Source organism: Scyliorhinus torazame, chromosome 11, assembly GCF_047496885.1.
Source record: "Scyliorhinus torazame isolate Kashiwa2021f chromosome 11, sScyTor2.1, whole genome shotgun sequence".
Taxonomy (NCBI): domain Eukaryota; kingdom Metazoa; phylum Chordata; class Chondrichthyes; order Carcharhiniformes; family Scyliorhinidae; genus Scyliorhinus; species Scyliorhinus torazame.
Window position 1 is genome coordinate 95,112,593 of NC_092717.1, and position 22,703 is coordinate 95,135,295.

Sequence of the window (22,703 nt, forward strand, 5' to 3'; positions counted from 1 at the left end):
GACCTCCCCTGCACAATTGAAATCCACAGATTCCTCAATCACCTTCCCTATCTTAACACAGAAACTTCGGTCCACCAATAGTCCCACATCCATCCTCCATCCCGGCTTCTGGGCCACCCCCTTCTCCAATACCACATCCGCCCACTGTGGAGCGTGATCCGAATTCGCAACTGCTGAATACTTTGCCCTCCTAATTCCTGCTATCAGTGCCTTCCTCACCATGGAAAAGTCGATCCTCAAGAACACCTTGGGTTGGATTCTCCGTTATTGGGACTATATCCCCATGCCGGAGTCAAACCTGGAGTTTCACACCAGAAAAACTGGCATGTAAGGACCACAAAATCCGAGCCCTGCAGGGGGCTAGCAGGGACCCAGCGTAGATCTAGCAGCTTTTCTGGTTGGGGGCCGCGCCGTGCTGCATGGTGGACTCGGACCGCAAAGCTGGACCATAAAAATAAACCCCTCAATCGGCCGCGTGCCCAATCCTGTCCGCCCGCACAAACATTTCCCGGCCGCCTATAAGGCCCTCCCTCCCCTGCCCTCTGATCGGCCCACCCCCGACCAGGGTGGCCACGGACTAAGATCGCAGCTGCCAAGCGAGCATTCCGACCAGCAGGACCACATTAGATTCACGCCGTCGGGACTTCGGCCGATCAGGGGCAGAGAATGGTGGAGCGGGCCTCTGGCAATGGCCCCAGCAGGTCTGAGGTAGCGCGGCGTACTCAGCGAGTATGCCACTTTTCGGGGCCCGCAGAATCAGGGAACCGGCGCCCGTTGCGATTCCCTGCAGAAAAATGGATTCTCCACCACCGCGCCAGCTGCGATTTCGGCATTGGGGTGTGGAGGAACCAGCCCCTTGTGTACCGGGGTGGGGGGGGGGGGGAAATGAATACCCCCGATCCCTTGGGTGTAAATTTCTCCACAGGTCAACACTGCCCTCCCCCACCTCCCTCATAAGCCTGGCCAACGCTTTCGCTGGTGCCACCACCCCCCCCCCCCCCCCCCCCCCCCCCCCCCCCCCCTCTTCCGGTGTAAAAATCTCCACAGGTCAAACCCACCCGCCCATCTCCCACATAAGCCCGGCAAACGCAATGAGTGAAAGATAAGGGTGTTTTCGGGGGTGGGGAGGGGGGTGGATTAGAGTGCCTGATCTTGGATGAAGCAGAAAAGGCTAGGCTGGGACCTTTCCACCCTTGGCTCGGGCACTGCGTTCCAAATCCCCCCACCCCCAAAAATCAGCTCATGGGGATACAAATCCGTGATTGCAGCCAGCATTCTCTCTCAAATCCCGCATCATCCCAAATGGGGGCATATATATGCTTATCAACGCCCCCAATCTCTCTACCAATGCACCCACTACAATCACGTACCTGCCCCCCTGATCTGCCACCATCACCTCCATCTGATATCTCACCCCTTGCCCACCAAAATCACCACCCTCCAAGCCGCACTATCAAACCTCGAATGAAAGACCCTGGCTCACCCAACCCTTCCTAAACATCATCTAACCCTTCACCCTCAGATGGGTCTCTTGCAGCATCACCATATCGGCTTTTAAACTTTTCAAATGTACAACAACTCTTGCTCTCTTCACCGCTCCCCATAACCCCCTCGCGTTGCATGCCACCATTCTGACCAGGGTGGGGAGGAGGACTCGCCCCCCACCCCCACCCCCTGCCTCTCCTATCGCTTAGCGGGGTGGTGGGAGTGGGTCTCAGCCCCCTTCTCCTCCTATCCACCATTACCCCAGGCCCTGCCCACCAGCCAGACCCACCCCATCCTTTTGTTACCGTCGACTTTCCCCACCCCCACTCCCAGAATCCCCCCATCCACTTCCTCTTGCAAACACATCTCCCAGTATCGATCACCTCCTCCCACCATTCACACCTCCCAGGTCTATCGAAGCCTGCTTGACCAGGCTTCAACGACCGCGGCCCTTCTCCTTCCCCGTCTCAAAATAAGTTCTTAGAGTTGTGAGTCACACTCAGCTTTGCAGAGTAGACCTCTCTGAACTTCACCCCACTGCTGTACAATGCCTACTTCACCCGTCCGAAGGCCACCCACCTTCTCGCCAACTCCACCGTCAGATCTCGGTATATATGTAGACCAATGCCTTCCCACTTCATGTCCCACTTCTGCTTCGCCCAACTCAAAACCTTCTCCTTCACATGGTAACTGTGGAAGCAGACTAAAACGGCCCTTGGTGGCTCATTTGTTCTCGGTTTCGGCCGGAACAACCAATGGGCCCTGTCCAGCTCATAGAGGGAGGGCTCTTTCCCATCCCCCATCTACTTGCCGAACATGTTCGGAAAATACTTGGTCTGCCTCGGGCCCTCCACCCCCACGGGCAAACCCACGATCCTTACGTTTTGTCTGCTCGATCTGTTCTCCAGGTCCTCCACCTTGGCTCTTAGCCCTTATTGTCCTCAGCCACCTCCACAGCTCCTCACCCATCGAGGTGAACTGGTCTCTTTGCTGCGCTATGCTCCACCCCCTTCATCTTCTCTCCTTGCTCCCGCAACTTAACCAACGTTTTCATTAATGCAGTCTTTATCGGGGCGAGCATTGAAGCCGTCATCTCCCTCTGAAACACCTCTAAATACTTGGCGAACAGCCTTTCAAACTCTCCCGACAATACCTCGGTCAGAGTCTCCACCATGATGGGATCGGCCCCACCTGACAAACCAGCCCTCGCCATCGTACCTCCTGCTCGACTCACAGCAAAACTCGCCGGTGGACTTTCGCTCGCCACCATCTTTCCCTGACCTTTCATGGAACTTCGACATTCTACCGATTGCTTTTGACCTGCCACACCAGCTCATCCAAAAAGTACCCCTGGGGCTGGGCATAAGGATCCTGCGGTGGTATATATTAGGAGTAATATGGTACACCATGATGCCGAGGGGCTATTGGTGGACAGATACTGGGTCCTGATTGGATCTGCCGCCTACTGGGCTCCACTCAGAAAGGCGGGGTATAAAAACCCAGGTTCTCCCAGCAGCCGCATTCTGTAACTGTGCTGCTGGGGAACAAGTCTGCTCAATAAAGCCTCGATTGAGTTCTCTACGTCTCGCCTTGTGTATTATCGATGGTGCCACAGATCCAAAAAACAAACTGTAGCAGGGGCCAGCTGACGTGCGACCTCCACCTGCATGTCACCACCGGAAGTCACCACTGCCTGGACATTGATGGCCACCCTGGCCAGGAACAGACTCAGAACATGAATTCAATTAAACATTGCCCTTCATCTGTGTATCTTAACAATATAATTAACAGATCAATAACACATCTCTCTGGCAAAGTGAATAAGATGAAACCATCTCTCTCTGCATAGGGAGCCTCAGTTTGACCTTGCTTTTGCAGCAATGCACTACAAACTGCAACCTCCCAAGAGCAGGCTGGAAAGAGGCAAATGCATAAACGTAAAGAGCCTCAGTCACCATTACAGCTACAGGAAACGTGGCTCCTTACCCTGCACAATCTTGTGGCTACAGCAGTTGGCAGATTTCAGTGACAATCTCTATAATGAAGCAAAGACGTAATCCTGTGCTGGAGGCCCTCATTGAATTTCAGCCAGAAAATTGTTCCCCAAAGAGCTTGGGTAGGTACATCCCCCTATTAAGAACCCTTTCCTTTTTCCTCTCTCTCTTCTAACCATATTCCCTGCCCAGTTCCAAGAGAAACATGATTTATTTCTCTATGAAAGATCTGTCAGACCATTCGCTTCTGGTAGCAACTCGATACAGCAAGAGCTTTTAAGTCAATTGGAAAATACTTCAGACCATTCCCTGAATCTTTATGCAAACTTAAGAAAGCCCCAAAAATGTGTACAATTGCACCAGCAATCAGAAGAAACTATCCAGCAACTAACTTGCAAAAAGTTCTCAATCTCTTTAACTAAGGCTGCTGAGGGAATCCTTTGTGGCATTTAATATGTGGTGAGCTGTGCGTGGTTAAGAGAGGATAGTGCCTGGAGCAGACGTTTGAAAATGACAGCACTGGCATTAAATCAGCATTGCATACTAATGATGCCTTGATCTACCAACTCTGCATTGCTGCCAGTGGTCAGTGATTTGTTATGCTCTAGGTGTAGCAGAAGTGGATTCCTTGTGGTGCACTTGACAAAGGAAGGTTCAGACGTGGAGATAACTTCAACACGTTTATTAAACTATTTACACTTCTATTACTCGGGTTCAACACTACTGCTAATCATGCTATATCAACCCCGACTGACTAACCAGTTGCTTCAATCCATGTGGTGGGAGTGATATTGAATCAACCTTGTGTCTGTACTCACTAACTGTCTCCACTGGAAAGAGGCAGATCATGTGTCCTTTATATATGGGTTAGTGTAATGCCCTCCTGTGGTCGTGTCACCTCTGTGTGTATCGTGAATGTCCATTGGTCGTGTCCTATCTAACTGATCTATTGGTTGAGTGTGTGTGTGTGTGATGTCTCTGGTGCTCCCTCTAGTGTCTAGCTAGCCTACATGTATTTACATTAACCCCCCACAGTGATGCACATCACAACATCCCCCCTTTTTTATATGTTACATATTTTCTGTAAACTTTAAGAAAATTGAACAAAAATCAGGTAGATAAGTTAAGGTATATACAAGTCATGGGAACAGTGATTAAACAATAAGTCCCAATCATTCGTGTGAGTCCAAAAACCATCAATCATCATGGTCAAATATCTCTCTTGGTTATGAACGCCATCAACGTCCCTGTGCCACAGGAACCAAGGAGTGGTGAAATCACTTCGCTGTCTGATTTGGAGTCCCTTTCTTTTTCAATGTTTGTGATGGTGCTGTCGGATGGCATCTTGTAGCTGATAAGGTGTTGACGTTGAAGAGGTACCATCAACAATATAATTTGAGGTCATGGATGTGCCATATGTTGAAGTTGGATAAGACTGTACATACTGGTTCTGGCCACATGCTGTGCTGGCAGGTGTTCCTGCTGAGAACCGTTGAAGCTTGTTGAATTGGAAACAGAATTGCTGCTCGCATAAATACCTGGTGATGGTGTGAAACTAGAACCTTGCATCTGATAGGAATATGCCGTCTGGCCAGGCTGGGGTGCAGCAAATGGGCTGTAACTAAGGCATCTAGTCTGTAGTGCAGATTGCGCTTGCGGTAGTCCTCCTTCGGTCTTGATTCCATTAGTGGGCAATCCGTAGTGCTGGCCTGTTTGAGAATATGCTGCACAGACTGCTGGCTGCTGCATGCCTGAATACTGGATTTGTCCAGCATGAGCAGTCATTGGCTGCACTGCTGGTGTGGAAAAAATGTGCAGATATAGCTGTAGTGAATATTGATGTATTCCTCTTGGACTATAGCCGCTGCTTATTATTACTGACCCAGTGTAATTGTTAAGTGATCCATCTCCTGTCGTTGTGGCATCTGCTGTCACCCTGAGCGTGCCATCACTGAGGTTGCGGCACTTCCCTGTCTGGAGTAAAGTCCGCCTTACGTGAATCAGAGTCGGCGTTTGGTTGCTCCCCATCTGGAGTCTGGTCTGTTTTAACTGAGCCAGTGTTGGTTTGTTGATGCTCCCTGTCCGGAGTCGTAGTAGGTTCACTGGAGTCAGCTGAGATTTCTTGAAGCTGCACGTCTGGAGTCGGAACATGCATGAATGCATTGACTTGTGCAGAGGTTCGAGCAAATGAGCGTGGAAGTATCGTGGTATCACCGGAGTCACCAGTGGTCTCTCAGTGATCGTCGAGTGCCTCTGTACACACTAGCTGAGGTCTGTCACTTTGCACATCTTGCATGGGAAGTGGGATGCTGTCGTCACTCGTCTCACATACCGTGGGTAGAGCCTCAGTAGCTGCTTGTTGTTCACTTGGGTTGGGTAAATTGGCAGAGTCGTCATCTGGTGGTGCAAACAATGTGGGTGGACTGTCATTGTCTTGCTGTTGTCCTTCATTTGGCTTGGACTGTCATCGTCGCTTTGTTCTTCACTGTAGCATGATAGACCGTCATGGTCATCCTGCTGTGCACTGGAGCGTGTTAGACTATCATAGTCTTCTTGCTGTTTACTTGAGCATGGCAGACTTGCATCGTCTGCCGCTAGTTGGGCAGAGGAGGTTGCTAGACCCTCATGGTCTTGTTCCTACAAGGACTGCGCGTCGGAGTCTTGCGTTGTTTCTATCGTGGAGGCTGTCCACTAGCTCGCTGTGGAGGCTTGTGACACTGGAGTCACTTTTTGTTCATGCAAGGACTGCGGTGTGGAGTTTTGCGTGTCTTCTTTCATAGAGTCGGGGACCCTTCGCGGTGCGTGGACCACGCTGTGTGTGGCAGCAGGCCGCTCTCTGTGGGCTTGTACCGCTCACTGTCTCTTAGTTTCAGGCCGTAGCATAATCCTGCACTCATGAGTCGGGACGTCGCATCTGCTGGGCTGAAGATCCTCAAATCCGAAGAACTCGTCGCCGGGGCCGTCAGTGTGCAACATGTCTAGTTGCGGTTCGGATTTGGTACTAGGGTAGCCTCCCAAGGTGAAAGGTTTGTCTGAGTCGTTGTATTCCAAGACCACATCATCACGTTTTGTGTCGGAGCTGGCATTGGGCTCGCGTGGTCCAGTGAAAATGTAAAGTTCGGTTTTGAATTATTCAAGGTCAGAATCATCTGTTTGGGCGTAGGCAACTACTTGTTGCAGGGTTCTTCGGAGGTTAATTTCATTTCCTGGTTCAATTTGAGGCATTGTGCTGTAATTCCAGGTGAAGGAAGGTTGTTTTACGACTTTAAAAGATTTTTTCCTTTGATTTGGGATGTTTCCCCTTTAAATGGGTGTGGTCCTGGGCCTCTGATGTCATGACGCATGTGACATCATACGTAGGCAGTGTTTGCGCATGCGCAAATCGCTGTTCCTGTACTGGGGGCCGTTTTCGTGATTGTGCATGCACGGCGTCTCGCGCATGCGCAAACGGACCTTCCCGTGCGCTTCTCGCGCAACTGCGCAAGTGCAGTCCCTTTAGAAAGATGGACGCCGATCAAAATAGTTCTCTGCTCCGGGATCTCGGCCTCGTGGTGAGTACTGGCACTTCTCTTACCTTTTCATGCTGGTTGGAGTGTGTTTTCCTCACAGTATTTGCCGAATTTGTCCAGGATTGCCTGGAAGTCGCTCCTGTTTTGCCCTTTGGAGAACTTGAATTTTTTAATGATTTCTTCTGCTTTGGCACCAGCGATGGTGAGCAGAAGCTCTGTCTTTTCAGCATTGCCCACGTCTTGTAGGTCGGCTGCCACCAGGAAGATTTCAAACCTTTGCCGGAATGCCTGCCAGTTTTCGCGGAGATCGCCGTGGCACTGGAGCTGCTGCGGAACCCGGATCTCGAACATCTTACCTGGGTATCATTGCTGATTGTCACTGAATGCTGAGGTATGGCTATATGGAGTGAAACAGTTCACTGCTGGTACCATGATTTGTTATGTTGTAGGTGTAACATAAGCGGCTTCCTTGTGGTGCACTTGACAAAGGAAGGTTCAGACATGGAGATAACTTCAACACGTTTATTAAACTATTTACACTTCTATTACTCGGGTTCGACACTACTGCTAATTCCACTATAGCTACCCAGACTGACTAACCAGTTTCTGCAATCCACGTGGTGGGGGTAATATTGAATCAATCCTGTGTCTTTACTCACTGACTGTCTCCACTGGAAAGAGGCAGATCATGGGCGTCATTCTCCGATCCCCCGCCGGGTTGGAGAATCGCCGGGGGCTGCCGTGAATCCCGCCCCCGCCGGTTGCCGAAGTCTCCGCTACCGGATATTCGGCGGGGGCGGGAATCGGGCCGCGCCGGTTGGCGGGCCCCCCCGCTCGATTCTCCGGCCCGGATGGACCGAAGTCCCGCCGATAAATTGCCTGTCCCGCCAGCGTGGATTAAACCACCTTTTGAACGGCGGGACAAGGCGTGGCGGGCTCCGGGGTCCTGGGGGGGGCGCGGGGCGATCTGGCCCTGGGGGTTGCCCCCACGGTGGCCTGGCCTGCGACCGGGGCCCACCGATCTGCGGGCGGGCCTGTGCCGTGGGGGCACTCTTTCCCTTCCGCCTCCGCCACGGTCTCCACCATGGCGGAGGCGGAAGAGACTCCCTCCACTGCACATGTGTGGGAAACTGTCAGCGGCCGCTGACGCTCCCGCGCATGCGCCGCCCGGGGATGTCATTTCCGTGCCAGCTGGCGGGGCAACAAAGGCCGTTTCCGCCAGCTGGCGGGGCGGAAATTCCTCCGGCGTCGGCAAAGCCCCTCAATGTTGGGGCTCGGCCCCCAAAGATGGGGCGGCGCGATGCCCGTCTGATTGACGCCGTTTTGGGCGCCAGTCGGCAGACATCGCGCCGTTTCGGGAGAATTTCGCCCCATGTATGTGGTGTCCTTTATATATGGGTTGGTGTAATGTCCTCCTGTGGTCGTGTCACCTCTGTGTGTATCGTGAATGTCCATTGGTCATGTTCTATCTAACTGATCTATTGGTTGAGTGTGTGTGTGTGATGTCTCTGGTGCTCCCTCTAGTGTCTAGCTAGCCTACATGAATTTACATTAACCCCCCGTGTACCCACAGTGATGCACATCACCACAGTCAGTGCACTGTACCAAGTTAGCCTTCTCATTGGAAGTGCATGTATGCATCTAGGACCTGGTTTTTGACCTTTAGAAAAGCAGTTAATGTCTAAAAACAACAGGCACTATGAAACCCAATTTGACCCCGATATATTTTTGTCAGGAAAGGCTCCTTCACCATTTCTGAAGGAAGACAGAATGTTCCTTTGCATGAAAACGGCTCGGATGTCATGTCATCCTATCAACCTCATAGCCTCCACAAATAGTGAGGATTTTCACTTAATGCCAAAGTTGCATCCAGTTACAGTAACATCTCAATGGGCACCAACGATCATTACTTGGGAAGCAACATGATATCTCCCTTGTGCAACAGTTTACAATACCTGCATTTCAGAAGGAGAAGAAGCAGAGGTTCTGAGAAGACCAGGACTAACATCTGCATTCATGGATATTGACTTACTGATTAACAACAGATGGGAGCCTCAAGCTGTAAGACTGAGCAACTTGTTTGCTCTTAAGTATTTGCCAACTCTTCCAATAGGAAAGCTTCACTGTCCAGCATGGATACAGATAAGTGTGTGTGAAGAAGTTATCATTGTGTGCAAAAAGCATCAAATGGTACCGGGTAAGGCAGATAAACTTAGAGCTTGGATTAGTACTTGGAACTATGATGTTGTTGCCATTACAGAGACCTGGTTGAGGGAAGGACAGGATTGGCAGCTAAACGTTCCAGGATTTAGATGTTTCAGGCGGGATAGAGGGGGATGCAAAAGGGGTGGCGGAGTTGCGCTACTGATTAGGGAGAATATCACAGCTGTACTACGGGAGGACACCTCAGAGGGCAGCGATGCTATATGGGTAGAGATCAGGAATAAGAAGGGTGCAGTCACAATGTTGGGGGTTTACTACAGGCCTCCCAACAGCCAGTGGAAGATAGAGGAGCAGATAGGTAGACAGATTTTGGAAAAGAGTAAAAACAACAGGGTTGTTGTGATGGGAGACTTCAACTTCCCCAATATTGACTGGGACTCACTTAGTGCCAGGGGCTTAGACGGGGCGGAGGTTGTAAGGAGCATCCAGGAGGGCTTCTTAAAACAATATGTATACAGTCCAACTAGGGAAAGGGCGGTACTAGATCTGGTATTGGGGAATGAGCCCGGCCAGGTGGTAGAAGTTTCAGTAGGGGAGAATTTCGGGAACAGTGACCACAATTCAGTAAGTTTTAAAGTGCTGGGGGACAAGGATAAGAGTGGTCCTAGGGTGAATGTGCTAAATTGGGGAAAGGCGGGAACTGAAGAACCTAGATTGGGGGTGGATGTTTGAGGCTAAATCAACATCTGACATGTGGGAGGCTTTCAAGTGTCAGTTGAAAGGAATTCAGGACCGGCATGTTCCTGTGAGGAAGAAGGATAAAAACGGCAATTTTCGGGAACCTTGGATAACGAGAGATATTGTGGGCCTCGTCAAAAAGAAAAAAGAGGCATTTGTCAGGGCTAAAAGGCTGGGAACAGACGAAGTAGGAAGGAACTTAAGCAAGGAGTAAGGAGGGCGAGAAGGGGGTCACGAAAAGTCATTGGCAAATAAGGTTAAGGAAAATCCCAAGGCTTTCTACACGTACATAAAAAGCAAGAGGGTAGCTAGGGAAAGGGTTGGCCCAATGAAGGATAGGCAAGGGAATCTATGTGTGGAGCCAGAGGAAATGGGCGAGTTACTAAATGAATACTTTGCATCAGTATTCACCAAAGAGAAGGAATTGGTGGATGTTGAGTATGGAGAAGGGTGTGTAGATAGCCTGAGTCACATTGAGATCCAAAAAGACGAGGTGTTGGACGCCTTGAAAAATATTAAGATAGATAAGTCTCCAGGGCCTGATGGGATCTACCCCAGAATACTGAAGGAGGCTAGAGAGGAAATTGCTGAGGCCTTGACAGAAATCTTTGGATCCTCATTGTCTTCAGGTGATGTCCCAGAGGACTGGAGAATAGCCAATGTTGTTCCTTTGTTTAAGAAGGGTAGCAAGGATAATCCAGGGAACTACAGGCCGGTGAGCCTTACGTCAGTGGTAGGGAAATTACTGGAGAGAATTCTTCGAGACAGGATCTACTCCCATTTGGAAGCAAATGGACGTATTAGTGAGAGGCAGCATGGTTTTGTGAAGGGGAGGTCGTGTCTCACTAACTTGATAGAGTTTTTCGAAGAGGTCACAAAGATAATTGATGCAGGTAGGGCAGTGGATGTTGTCTATATGGACTTCAGTAAGGCCTTTGAATAGATCCCTCATGGTAGATTAGTACAAAAGGTGAAGTTAAAAGGGGTCAGGGGTGAGCTGGCAAGGTGGATACAGAACTGGCTAGGTCATAGAAGGCAGAGAGTAGCAATGGGAGGATACTTATCTAATTGGACTGCTGTGACTAGTGGTGTTCCACAGGGATCAGTGCTGGGACCTTTGATGTTTGTAGTATATATAAATGATTTGGAGGAAAATGTAACTGGTCTGATGAGTAAGTTTGCAGACGACACAAAGGTTGGTGGAATTGCGGATAGCGATGAGGACTGTCAGAGGATACAGCAGGATTTAGATTGTTTGGAGACTTGGGCGGAGAGATGGCAGATGGAGCAATCATCCAATCCGGACAAATGTGAGGTAATGCATTTCGGAAGGTCTAATGCAGGTAGGGAATATACAGTGAATGGTAGAACCCTCAAGAGTATTGAAAGCCAGAAAGATCTAGGTGTACAGGTCCACAGGTCACTGAAAGGGGCAACACAGGTGGAGAAGGTAGTCAAGAAGGCATAGGCATGCTTGCCTTCATTGGCCGGGGCATTGAGTATAAGAATTGGCAAGTCATGTTGCAGCTGTATAGAACCTTAGTTAGGCCACACTTGGAGTATAGTGTTCAATTCTAGTCGCCACACTACCAGAAGGATGTGGAGGCTTCAGAGAGGGTGCAGAAGAGATTTACCAGAATGTTGCCTGGTATGGAGGGCATTAGCTATGAGGAGCGGTTGAATAAACTCGGTTAGTTCTCACTGGAACGACTGAGGTTGAGGGGCTACCTGATAGAGGTCTGCAAAATTATGAGGGGCATAGACAGAGTGGAAAGTCAGAGGCTTTCCCCAGGGTTGAGGGGTCAATTACTAGGGGGCATAGGTTTAAGGTGCGAGGGGCAAGGTTTAGAGTAGAAGTACGAGGCAAGTTTTTTACACAGAGGGTAGTGGGTGCCTGGTACTCGCTGCCGGAGGAGGTGGTGGAAGCAGGGACAATAGTGATTAAGGGGCATCTTGACAAATACATGACTAGGCTGGGAATAGAGGGATACGGACCCAGGAAGTGTAGAAGATTGTAGTTTAGTCGGGCAGCATGGTCGGCACGGGCTTGGAGGGCCGAAGGGCCTGTTCCTGTGCTGTACTTTTCTTTGTTCTTTGGTACCTCCAAGTGAGTGGAGTAGTTCCCAATTCAAGTAGGTGCCATGGCTGATAGGCTGCACAAGAAATGTGTATAAAAGTGAGGGGCACACTGCTGCCTGCACGCCTAATACCAGCTACCTCCTTTCTGCACTTGTGTATGAGGGACTTAGTTGACTGTATAGACTCAGTCAACAATCTCCCTACAAGTGCTTTGTGTTTTTACGAGAGGGTGTCTCCAGCTCCAAAGAAGACCACCATCTTTTAGTTAAAAGCAAATTACTGCTGATGCTGGAATCTGAAACCAAAGAGAAAATGCTGAAAAATCTCGGCAGGTCTGGCAGCATCTGTAGTGAGAGAAAAGAGCTAACGTTTCGAGTCCAGATGACCTTTTGTCAAAGCATCTGTTGTTTCAAGGTGCATTTCCTAGGCCGGGGTCAGCAGGAGTCAGCTGACTTACGGGAGTGCTATGGGGGGAGCAAAAGAGCTAGATACGGATCTAGCAGGGGGGTGGGGGGGGGTGGTATAGGGTTGCTGCTGCATTGTCCAATGGGGAACTGGAAATAGGAGAGGTGGTCGGGGCGGGGGTCCGCCGTCTGGAGGACTGGAGAGTGCAGGAGGTGCGGGCACGTGACTGGCCTAGAAAAGGAGATGGCTAGTCGGCAGTGGGGGGGGTGAGAAGCTCCCCAATCCGGCTGATAACTTGGAATGTGAGGGGCCTGAATGGGCCGGTCAAGAGGTCCTGGGTGTTCGCGCACTTAAAAGGACTGAAGGCAGACATGGTCACGCTTCAGGAGACACATTTGAAGGTGGCAGACCAGGTCAGGTTGAGAAAGGGATGGGTAGGACAGGTATTCCACTCGGGGCTGGATGCGAAGAACAGAGTGGTTGCAATACTGGTGGGGAAGCGGGTGTTGTTTGAGGCCAAGAATATTGTAGTGGATAATGGAGGTCGATACGTGATGGTGAGCGATAGGTTGCAGGGGTGTGGGTGGTACTGGTAAATGTATACGCCCCGAACTGGGATGATGCCGGATTTATGAAGCGCATGCTGGGTCGGATTTCGGACCTGGAGGCAGGAAGCTTGATAATGGGGGGGGATTTCAACACGGTGCTGGATCCAGCATTAGATCGCTCCAGATCTAGGACAGGGAAGAGGCCGGCTGCGGCCAAGGTGCTTAGAGGATTTATGGACCAGATGGGGGGAGTGGATCCATGGAGGTTTGCTAGACCCCTAGCCAGGGAATTCTCATTCTTTTCCCATGTACATAGAGTCTACTCCCAGATAGATTTTTTTGTTTTGAGTAGGGCGCTAATCCCAAAAGTGGAAGGAACGGAGTATTCGGCCATAGCCATATCGGACCACGCCCCGCACTGGGTGGAGCTAGAGTTAGGAGAGGAGAGGGACCAGTGCCCGCTGTGGCATCTTGATGTGGGATTACTGGCGGATGAGGAGGTGTGCAGAAGGGTGCGGGGGTGCATTGAGAGATACTTGGAGGCCAATGACAACGGAGAGGTGCAGGTGGGGTAGTCTGGGAGGCGTTGAAGGCGGTGGTCAGGGGAGAGTTCATCTCCATTAGGGCCCACAGGGAGAAGAGAGAGGGCAGGGAGAGGGAGAGGCTGGTGGGGGTGATCTTAAGAGTGGACAGGAGATATGCAGAGGCCCCCCGAGGAGGGGCTACTTAGGGAGCGGCGAAGCCTCCAGACGGAGTTTGATCTGTTGACCACAGGGAAAGCAGAGGCACAGTGGAGGAAAGCACAGGGGGCGACGTACGAGTATGGGGAGAAGGCGAGCCGGATGCTGGCACACCAGCTTCGTAAGAGGGTGGCAGCGAGGGTGATAGGTGGAGTTAAGGATAGCAGGGAAAAAACGGTGCGGAGTGCGGCGAGAGTAAATGAGGCATTTAAGGACCTCTATGAGGAGATGTACAGATCTCAGCCCCCAGCGGGGGAAGAGGGGATGCGACGTTTTTTGGATCAACTGAGGTTCCCGAGGGTGGAGGAGCAGGAGGTGGCTGGCTTAGGGGCGCCGATTGGGTTGGAGGAGCTGGTTAAAGGATTGGGGAACATGCAGGCGGGGAAGGCCCCGGGGCCAGATGGGTTCCCGGTCGAGTTTTATAGGAAGTATGTGGACCTGCTAGGCCCGTTGTTAGTAAGGACTTTCAGTGATGCAAGGGAGAGGGGGACCCTGTCCCCGCCAATGTCCGGGGCACTGATCTCGCTGATTCTGAAGAGGGAGAAGGACCCACTGCAATGTGGGTCGTATAGACCGATCTCGCTCCTCAATGTGGATGCTAAGTTGCTGGCAAAAGTGCTGGCCACGAAAATTGAAGACTGTGTCCCTGGGGTGATTCATGAGGACCAGACAGGATTTGTAAAGGGCAGGCAGCAAAACACCAATGTGCGGAGGCTCCTCAACGTGATTATGATGCCACCGGTGGAGGGCGAGGCGGAGGTAGTGGCAGCTATGGACGCGGAGAAGGCCTTCGACCGGGTGGAGTGGGAGTATCTGTGGGAAGTGTTGCGGAGGTTTGGGTTCGGGGAGGGGTTAATCAGGTGATTCAGGCTCCTATATAGAGCCCCGGTGGCGAGTGTGGCTACGAATCGGCGGAGGTCGGAGTACTTTCAGCTGTACCGAGGGACAAGGCAGGGGTGCCCCCTGTCCCCCATGTTGTTCGCGTTGGCAATCGAGCCTTTGGCCATGGCACTAAGGGAGTCCAGGAAATGGAGGGGGTTGGTCCGAGAGGGTGAGGAACACCGAGTGTCGCTGTATGCGGACAACCTGTTGCAGTACGTGGCAGATGCAGTGGAGGGGATGGTGGAGGTCATGCGGATCCTAAGGGAGTTTGGGGACTTTCCGGGCTATAAGCTTAACGTAGGGAAAAGTGAGCTCTTTGTGGTGCATCCAGGGGACCAGCGAAGGGGGATAGACGACCTACCATTGAAGAGGGCGCAAAGGAACTTTCGGTACTTGGGGATTCAGGTGGCGGGGAGCTGGGGGGCCCTGCACAAGCTCAATTTGACGCGGTTGGTGGAGCAGATGGAGGAGGATTTCAAAAGATGGGATGTGCTGCCACTCTCACTAGCGGGCAGGGTACAGTCGGTTAAAATGATGGTCCTCCCGAGGTTTCTTTTTGTGTTCCAGTGCCTTCCCATTATGATTACCAAGGCCTTTTTTAAGCAGGTAGGTAGGAGCATCATGGGTTTTGTGTGGGCAAATAAGACCCTGAGGGTAAAGAGGGTGTTTCTGGAGCGTAGCAGGGACAGGGAGGGCTGGCGCTGCCGAATCTGTATGGCTACTACTGGGCAGCCAACGTGGCGATGATCCGTAAGTGGGTAATAGAGGGAGAGGGGGCGGCGTAGAAGAGGTTGGAGATGGCGTCCTGCAGGGGCACGAGCCTGAGGGCGCTGGTGACGGCACTGCTGCCGCTCTCGCCGACAAGGTACACCACGAGCCCGGTGGTGGCGGCAACGTTGAAGATCTGGGGGCAGTGGAGACGGCATAGGGACTAGATGGGAGCCTCGGTTTGGTCCCCGATTAGGGAGAACCATCGGTTCGTCCCGGGAAAGATGGATGGGGGGTTTCGGAGATGGCATCCGGCATGGTTCAGAAGAATGGGGGACCTGTTTATAGACGGGACGTTTGCGAGCCTAGGGGCGCTGGAGAAGTTTGGTTACCCCCGGGAAATACGTTCAGGTATATGCCAATGAGGGCGTTTGTGAGGCGGCAGGTGAGGGAATTCCCGTTGTTCCTGGCACAGAGGATTCAGGACAGTGTGATTTCGGGTGTATGGGTTGGAGAGTGCAGGGTCTCGGCGATCTACCAGGAGCTGAAAGAAGAGGAGGAGGCCGCAGTAGAGGAGCTAAAGGGCAAGTGGGAGGAGGAGCTTGGGGAGGAGTTAGATGAGGGTCTGTGGGCTGATGCCCTGAGTAGGGTTAATTCTTCCTCCTCTTGCGCCAGGCTCAGCCCATTACAATTCAAGGTTGTTCACAGAGCGCATATGATAGGGGCGAGGATGAGTAGGTTCTTTGGGGTGGAGGACAGGTCTGGGAGGTGCTCGGGGAGTCCGGCAAATCACGTCCACATGTTCTGGTCGTGCCCGGCACTGGAGGGGTTTTGGAGGGGTCTTGCGAGGACTATGTCCAAGGTGGTGAAAGTCCAGGTCAAGCCGAGTTGGGAGTTGGCATTATTTGGGGTAATGGACGAGCCGGGAGTGCAGGAGGCGAAAGAGGCCGGTATCCTGGCCTTTGCGTCCCTGGTAGCCCGGCGGAGGATCTTGTTATTATGGAGGGACGCGAAGCCCCCCAGCGTGGAAGCCTGGATAAATGACATGGCAGAGTTCATTAAACTGGAGAGGATAAAGTTTGCCTTACGAGGGTCTGTGCAGAGGTTCTTCAGGCGGTGGCAACCGTTCCTAGACTATCTCGTGGAGCGTTAGGAGGAGGTCAGCAGCAGCAGCAACCCGGGGGGAGGGGGGGGGGTGTCTCTTTCGGGGGGTATTTGTGCGGGGGGGGTTCCCCAAGGGTACTGTTGAATGTTATGTGGGGGGGGGGTTAATATATGTGGGAGAAACCCAATGTATATGTAGTTTATTATTTTTGAATGTGGGGTTTGTGTTCTTTCTTCCTTTTGTTATGGGGGGGGGGGGTTGTTTGTTGTTAAAAATTGTTGGAAAAATTTGAATTAAAATATCTTTTTCTTAAAAGGTGCATTTCCTCCAAAGTGCAGGGCATTTTTGATGACATGTAGGCTTCCAACATCAATCTCATCACCTTCAAGAACAGAAAATGTTCTGATCCATTCTTAACCAATGTTATGTGAGCATCTGCCCAAATTATTCAGAACAGTTTCTGCTATCTTGGTGGCAGTGATGCCAACTTTGCTTCATGTCAACCTTTGGTGGCATTGCTATTCGAAGAGTCAGGAAGACGTGCACACTCAGTGTGCTTTACCATGTTGCTCCCCCTTTGTGAAAGTGATCCTTTGTGTGTCCTCTATCTAGTCTGGTTTAAGCATCAGTGAGGTAAAATCTCAGGGTAGAATTGAAAATTCTAAACTCCAACTCATGAATAAATTATTGAAGTATTTTGCAAATTCAAGGAATAAAAATGACTGTGAAACATAGTTAACGATTAATCACTATGCATAAATATTGTTTTACACCTGCAGTTGAGAGATGTTAACATTAAATAACATTTCCTCTTTTTAGTGTCATTTGGAATTGGTTCAGCTGGTGCCTTTTGTTTTATCCTCACTGAACTGGTATTGCTGGTTGACTTTGGTAATTCCTGGAATGAATCTTGGCTGAAAAGATCGGAAGAAGGTGGATCACGGTGTTGGTACTTTGGTATGTGCCATTATTTGCCATTTACCTGCTGTGGGAGGTGAAGTTTCATTAAGATAAATTACATTTTTGCAACTCGTAATCAATCATAAACAGCTCCGTTCCATTTTCGTAAATGAATGTCATGTAACACAAACAACCCACGCCTTTCGAAAACAAAATTATTTTATTCATTTCCACTGGTGTAAATTCTCAATGATTGGTACAAATCTCAGCAGAATATTGATGTGGTGGGCAGCACGGTGGCTCAGTGGTTAGCATTGCTGCCTACGGCGCTGAGGACCCGCCCTGGGTCACTGTCCGTGTGGAGTTTGCACATTCTCCCCGTGTCTGCGTGGGTTTCGCCCCCATAACCCAAAAGATGTGCAGGTTAGGTGGATTGGCCACACCAAATTGTCACTTAATTGGAAAACAAAATAATTGGGTACGCTAAATTTTTTTTAAAAACCATATTGATGTGGTAATAGTGTTAGGTTTTCCAAGGTAAGTTGCCTGTTCAGCTGATGTAGACGATCATGTGTCCTTATTCATTTTTACTTTTTTTATTAAATTAAGGGGCAATTTAACATGGCCAATCCACCTATCCTGCACATCTTTGGGTTGTGGGGGTGAGACCTACGCAGACACACGGACAGTGACCCGGGGCCGGGATCGAACATGGGTCCTTGGTGCCGTGAGGCAGCAATGCTAACCACTGCGTCACCGTACCTTCTGTGGCGCTATTCAAAGAGCCCGAGAGTTCACTGACATTCTGGGATATAATTATTCTTCAGTCAGCAACATCATAACATAACTGAACAAGTCATTTACCTCATTGCTGTTTACAGGACCCTGTGAGTGCACATTGGCCGTTGTTTTACCAGATAGTGCCGCGAAGCCTGTCCACTAATGCCTCCCACCAAAGGTGTGTGTCACTGCAATGGTAGAGGTGTGGGTGACAGCTGTGATGCATCGCCGGTGTTCTCCTCAGAACTCTCCTCCAAGGTGTTCTATTGGGTGGCGTGGTGGGGGGGGATGTCAGTGGAGGTGGGGGGGGGGGGGGGGGGGCACTACTCCAGATGGCCCCGCCTCAGCAGATGGCAATTCTGCAAGACAATGGACATGTGGTCAGTGAGAGGGAAGGATCATTTTGTGGGTCATCAACAACTCACTTGAGACGGGTCATCTGAATGAAGGGGCAGTGGACCCTCACCTCTCTGACGCAGGCCAACCTTGCTGTCAGTGACTGCTCTCTCCCCGGGCAACCCCATGTTTTCCAGGAGCCCGTTCCTCATGGGGGTTGAGGACCCGAATCTCTGGGACCTACCTTTTCCCTCTTATTATAGGCACTCCTCCTGCGGGGAAAAAGAGAGGGCACTGTGCGCCACATGTTTCACGGATCGGGGGGGGGGGGGGCGGGGGGGGGTTGCCTATAGAAGGTGACATGTGTGGGCATCGCACCTCAACATGAAGCGGTTGTGCTCGTGGTGCCAGGTGGTTCTGAAGAGCAAGCTTGAAGATCAGATGTGGGGAGGGTGTGAGTTGTCAGCCAGTGGATTAGTGGAGGGGATGAACGAATGGGGAATTGAGGGGCGGCAGGCGGACTGATGCCATGGGCGAGGTGGTAACTTACCCTTGCAGCTCATTGGAGGTTATTCACCTTCTTCAAACAATGGACGGCGGTCCTCCTGGTCATACTGACCACACTCACTCCAGCTGCCACTGCCTCCCACGTGGCAGGTTCTCCTACCGCCTTGGGAAACAGGGTGTCCCGCCTTTTATCCACTGCATCAGGAAGCCTGGCCAGGTCGGCATTCCCAAACGAGGGGCAGGTGTCCGTACTGTCATCCTCATTTCTTGACTGGGAGTGAGCAGCGAGCAGCTGATGCATGAGTCAGGTGAATGAGACGGTGAGGGAGCCAGGCATGGCGAGATTCACGTGGGGCTCATTTTTGGATCTCGCCACAGCAGCCGACACAAAAGACCCCACCAAACTGGCCCAAAATGACACTTAGAAATATGTTGGTTGAGTGGGGCCCTTAGTCCCCCGAATAGAGAATCCAGCCCGATATATACAACTTTTGAAAAAGGTATTTGCAGTTATTTTATACATTAGTAGGTTAAGCAGAAAGGGATAATGTTACTATTGAAATTAAATTTCATACAAATGCATTGAACATTTGTATATTGACATATACAGTAATCTTTATTTCGAGCCATATTTTCAACAGTGCACCACAAGCTGCTGTAATAGTCATTGGCACTAGAGGTCCCCACACAACATTTACAACAGGATTTCAATCTGGGGCCTTTTCCATCTTTAACACGAGTCCAGATATTAGACTCACCAATGTTACTGTGCAGGTGATTAATGTTTCTTAGATTAGTCCCTGCATGAGGCTAGGAGACAATGTAACATTTTGCATTATTTCTCGGCTGCAGTTTACGACATGGTGGGTCTAATTTCCATCATCTTTGCAATCAGGGCAATGTTCAATTTGAAGGCTAATCCAGAAAAGGTTCCTGAGCACAACCCCATTTAAAATAAAAGATCTGAGAGGAGTCGACAGCAAAAACAAACGCAGCTGTGTTTTAGGACCAGGTATCAGACGATAACTTTGGGTGTGGAGGTCATATGGTTGCTGCTTGAAGGCCTCACAACCAACGGTCATTACTGCTGCACGGTTGACATCCCTCCCCATTTCCAAAGAAGATGCATGCTGTCTGGCTAAAGTCTGATTAGTGGTAGAAAAGGAAGCAAGCAGAATGTAGTACCTCATACAAAAGCCCAATCATATTCTAGCTATTATCAGAATCATAATACAAAGAACAATGAACAATACAGCACAGGAACTGGCCCTTGGGTCCTCCAAACCTGTACCGGTCATGATACCAACCTTTGCCAAAACCCTCAGCACTTCCTTGCGCCGTATCCCTCTATACCAATCCTATCCATGTGTTTGTCAAGATGCAAAGAATAATGTTTCAGTACTTTTTGTATGTTAGCTTTATTCAGTCATACTCTTTGAAATGTGTTTAGTTATAGTTTTTGAACTTGTCGATACATGGTAAATATTGCATTTTTCCTGTATTTATAATGTGAAATACTTACCTTTTAGAAAATTAGCTTTTCTGTGGAGACCTAATGCAAAGTATCTACAAGTAGTTCAGTTACCTGTGTGCTTAACTGGAGGTCAGAGGTCCAGTTTTGAATCCTGGCCCAAATTTACTCTGTCTTTCATGTAAATAAGATAACTAAAATAAGTACAAATATAATGTCTTAAGATGTGAGGAGAGAATAGCAGATAACTATTTTTGTACTGTTTTTGTTATGCAATCACGAGCATTATCATTGAACATTCCTCAGTTTCAGCAATTCCTGTGATTTGGTGAAAATCTTTCCCTTTCTGTCTCTCATATTTACTAATTATTCCTGCTAAAACCAATCCTTTTTTTTAATCAACTTCCAGATCTCAGGAATTTATTTTTCCACAACTAATATTCAATCCTCTTGAACTATTGGGCTCTTTATGAGTAACCAAAACAACCTTGTACATGACAGTACTTGTCTGAGCATTTAAAAACAAAATAAGGCCAGCTTTGTGCAAAACATCTAGATTGGCAAAGTACAAGTTCCAGGGCGCGATTCTCCCAGCCCCGCGCGGGGCCGGAGAATCGCTGCAACTGTGCCAGGCCCACCCGATGCCGGTGCGCGATTCTCCGAGGTGCGGAGAATCGGCGCCATTTGAGTTGGCGCGGGGCCAGTCGTGGGCCCCTATCCGCGGCCGGGCCGCCGATTCTCCGGCCCGAATGGGCCGAGCAACCGTGCAGAAACGGCAGAGTCCTGCCGGCGCCGTTCACCCCTGGTCGCTGCCGGCGGGAACTGTGCACGAAGGGTCAGGGGGCGGCCTGTGGGGCAGGGAAAAGCGCTCGTTCACCGGGGGGGGGGGGCCTCCGATGGGGTATGGCCCGTGATCGGGGCTCACCGATCGGCGGGCCAGCCTCTCCCCCGGGCCTACTTTGTTCTGCTTCCGGCCCCAGAACCCCCGTGCCATGTTGCGTCGGGGCCGGAGCGTTCCGCGAGTGTACCGCGCATGCGTCGGTTGGCGCTTTGCCACTGCGTATGCGTGGGTTGGCACCGCCCCCAGTCCGTACCAGGATGTAAGGCTGGAGCGGCGTGAACTGCTCCAGTGCCCTGTTGGGGCCAGAATCGGTTGTCCCCACTCCCGTTTCGCGCCGTCGTGAAACGCGACGGTGTTCGCGACGGAACGAACACTTAGTCTCCATTTTGGAGAATCGCGCCCCCTATCCTTGTGTTCAGATTTTGGCCATCCTATCAAAGAGGAGTTGCTGGCAAATCTAGCAGTCTCAGCAGTGCCAGAGCTCAGTAATGGGCACTGCTGGTACTGCAGGAAGGAGAGATGGTTGTCACAGGAATGCTAGTTCCGCAGTTTTAGGGATCTGAGAGCTTGGGGAGGGGGGTGGGGTGCTGCCCCAGATGCATATAGGACTCCCCCCCCCCCCCCTCACCCCCCGCAAATAAGATGCCCCTTTGGGCAGGAAGGTGATGGGCTAGCCAGCCAACACATTTTACATGCCTTCCTGCTAAAAATACACCTGGCAGGGTAGACCATAAAATAGCTCCTCCATTGCAGTGGAAATATTAATCCCTATGTCAAGGCAAATATAAACTTAGATGTCTTCAAATCCTATACTGAGCTTCTACAAAATTTCCATTTCTCACAACGTGGGGTTTGGTTGGGTTTGATGCTGAAATTGGCCTCATTGAAGAACTCATTGAACTGAATTGGATTAGACAAAGGCCCACATTTAAAAGACTCAAACGTGTCTATAATTCAGTACAAAATTTAACTAAATTAATGATCACCCCGAGATAATTGGGACATGAAAGTAAAGACAGAATCACCTGGAGAACCAGGAAAATCCAAAATGTTTCAGAGGTCTCTGGACAAGATCTTCTAAAGTCATCTGGTGCTTAAATCAAAATATTTAGCCCCTGTTACCATTTCAATATACCGTACTTTAATAGTAATTGATTCCTTACAATCTTTTCTAACACTTGGTAAAGAGAGGCCACTTTCAATTATTTGCTTTGCAACATTGTGTTATTATTTAACAGTATTGTTTTGAAATTGTCGATAACGTTGGCATGGTCATTATAAGATTTTTAGTGACATTTTTCTGTTTTTGTATCTTTGCAGCACTTCTATCAGTTACATGTCTGAATTATGTGTTGTCATTAACCACTGCAATCCTCTGCTATGTGTTTTACACCACAGTTGACGGCTGTATAGAAAATAAATTTGTTATTAGCTTCAACATACTTATTTGTGTTGTAGCTTCTTTAATATCAGTTCATCCAAAGATCCAGGTAAGCATATTACAAATCTTAA

General features: G+C 50.1%; 1 protein-coding gene across 3 annotated transcripts in view; it reads left to right on the forward strand.

Annotated features, from left to right (window-relative positions):
* LOC140385400 (serine incorporator 1-like) overlaps positions 1-22,703 on the forward strand; it is a 161,526-nt gene that overhangs the window by 60,854 nt on the left and 77,969 nt on the right. For all 3 annotated transcript variants that reach the window (XM_072467508.1, XM_072467510.1, XM_072467509.1), the window contains 2 exons: positions 17,176-17,313; positions 22,512-22,681. In XM_072467508.1, coding sequence (XP_072323609.1) covers positions 17,176-17,313; positions 22,512-22,681 — 308 coding nt within the window. The remainder of the gene's footprint in view (positions 1-17,175; positions 17,314-22,511; positions 22,682-22,703) is intronic.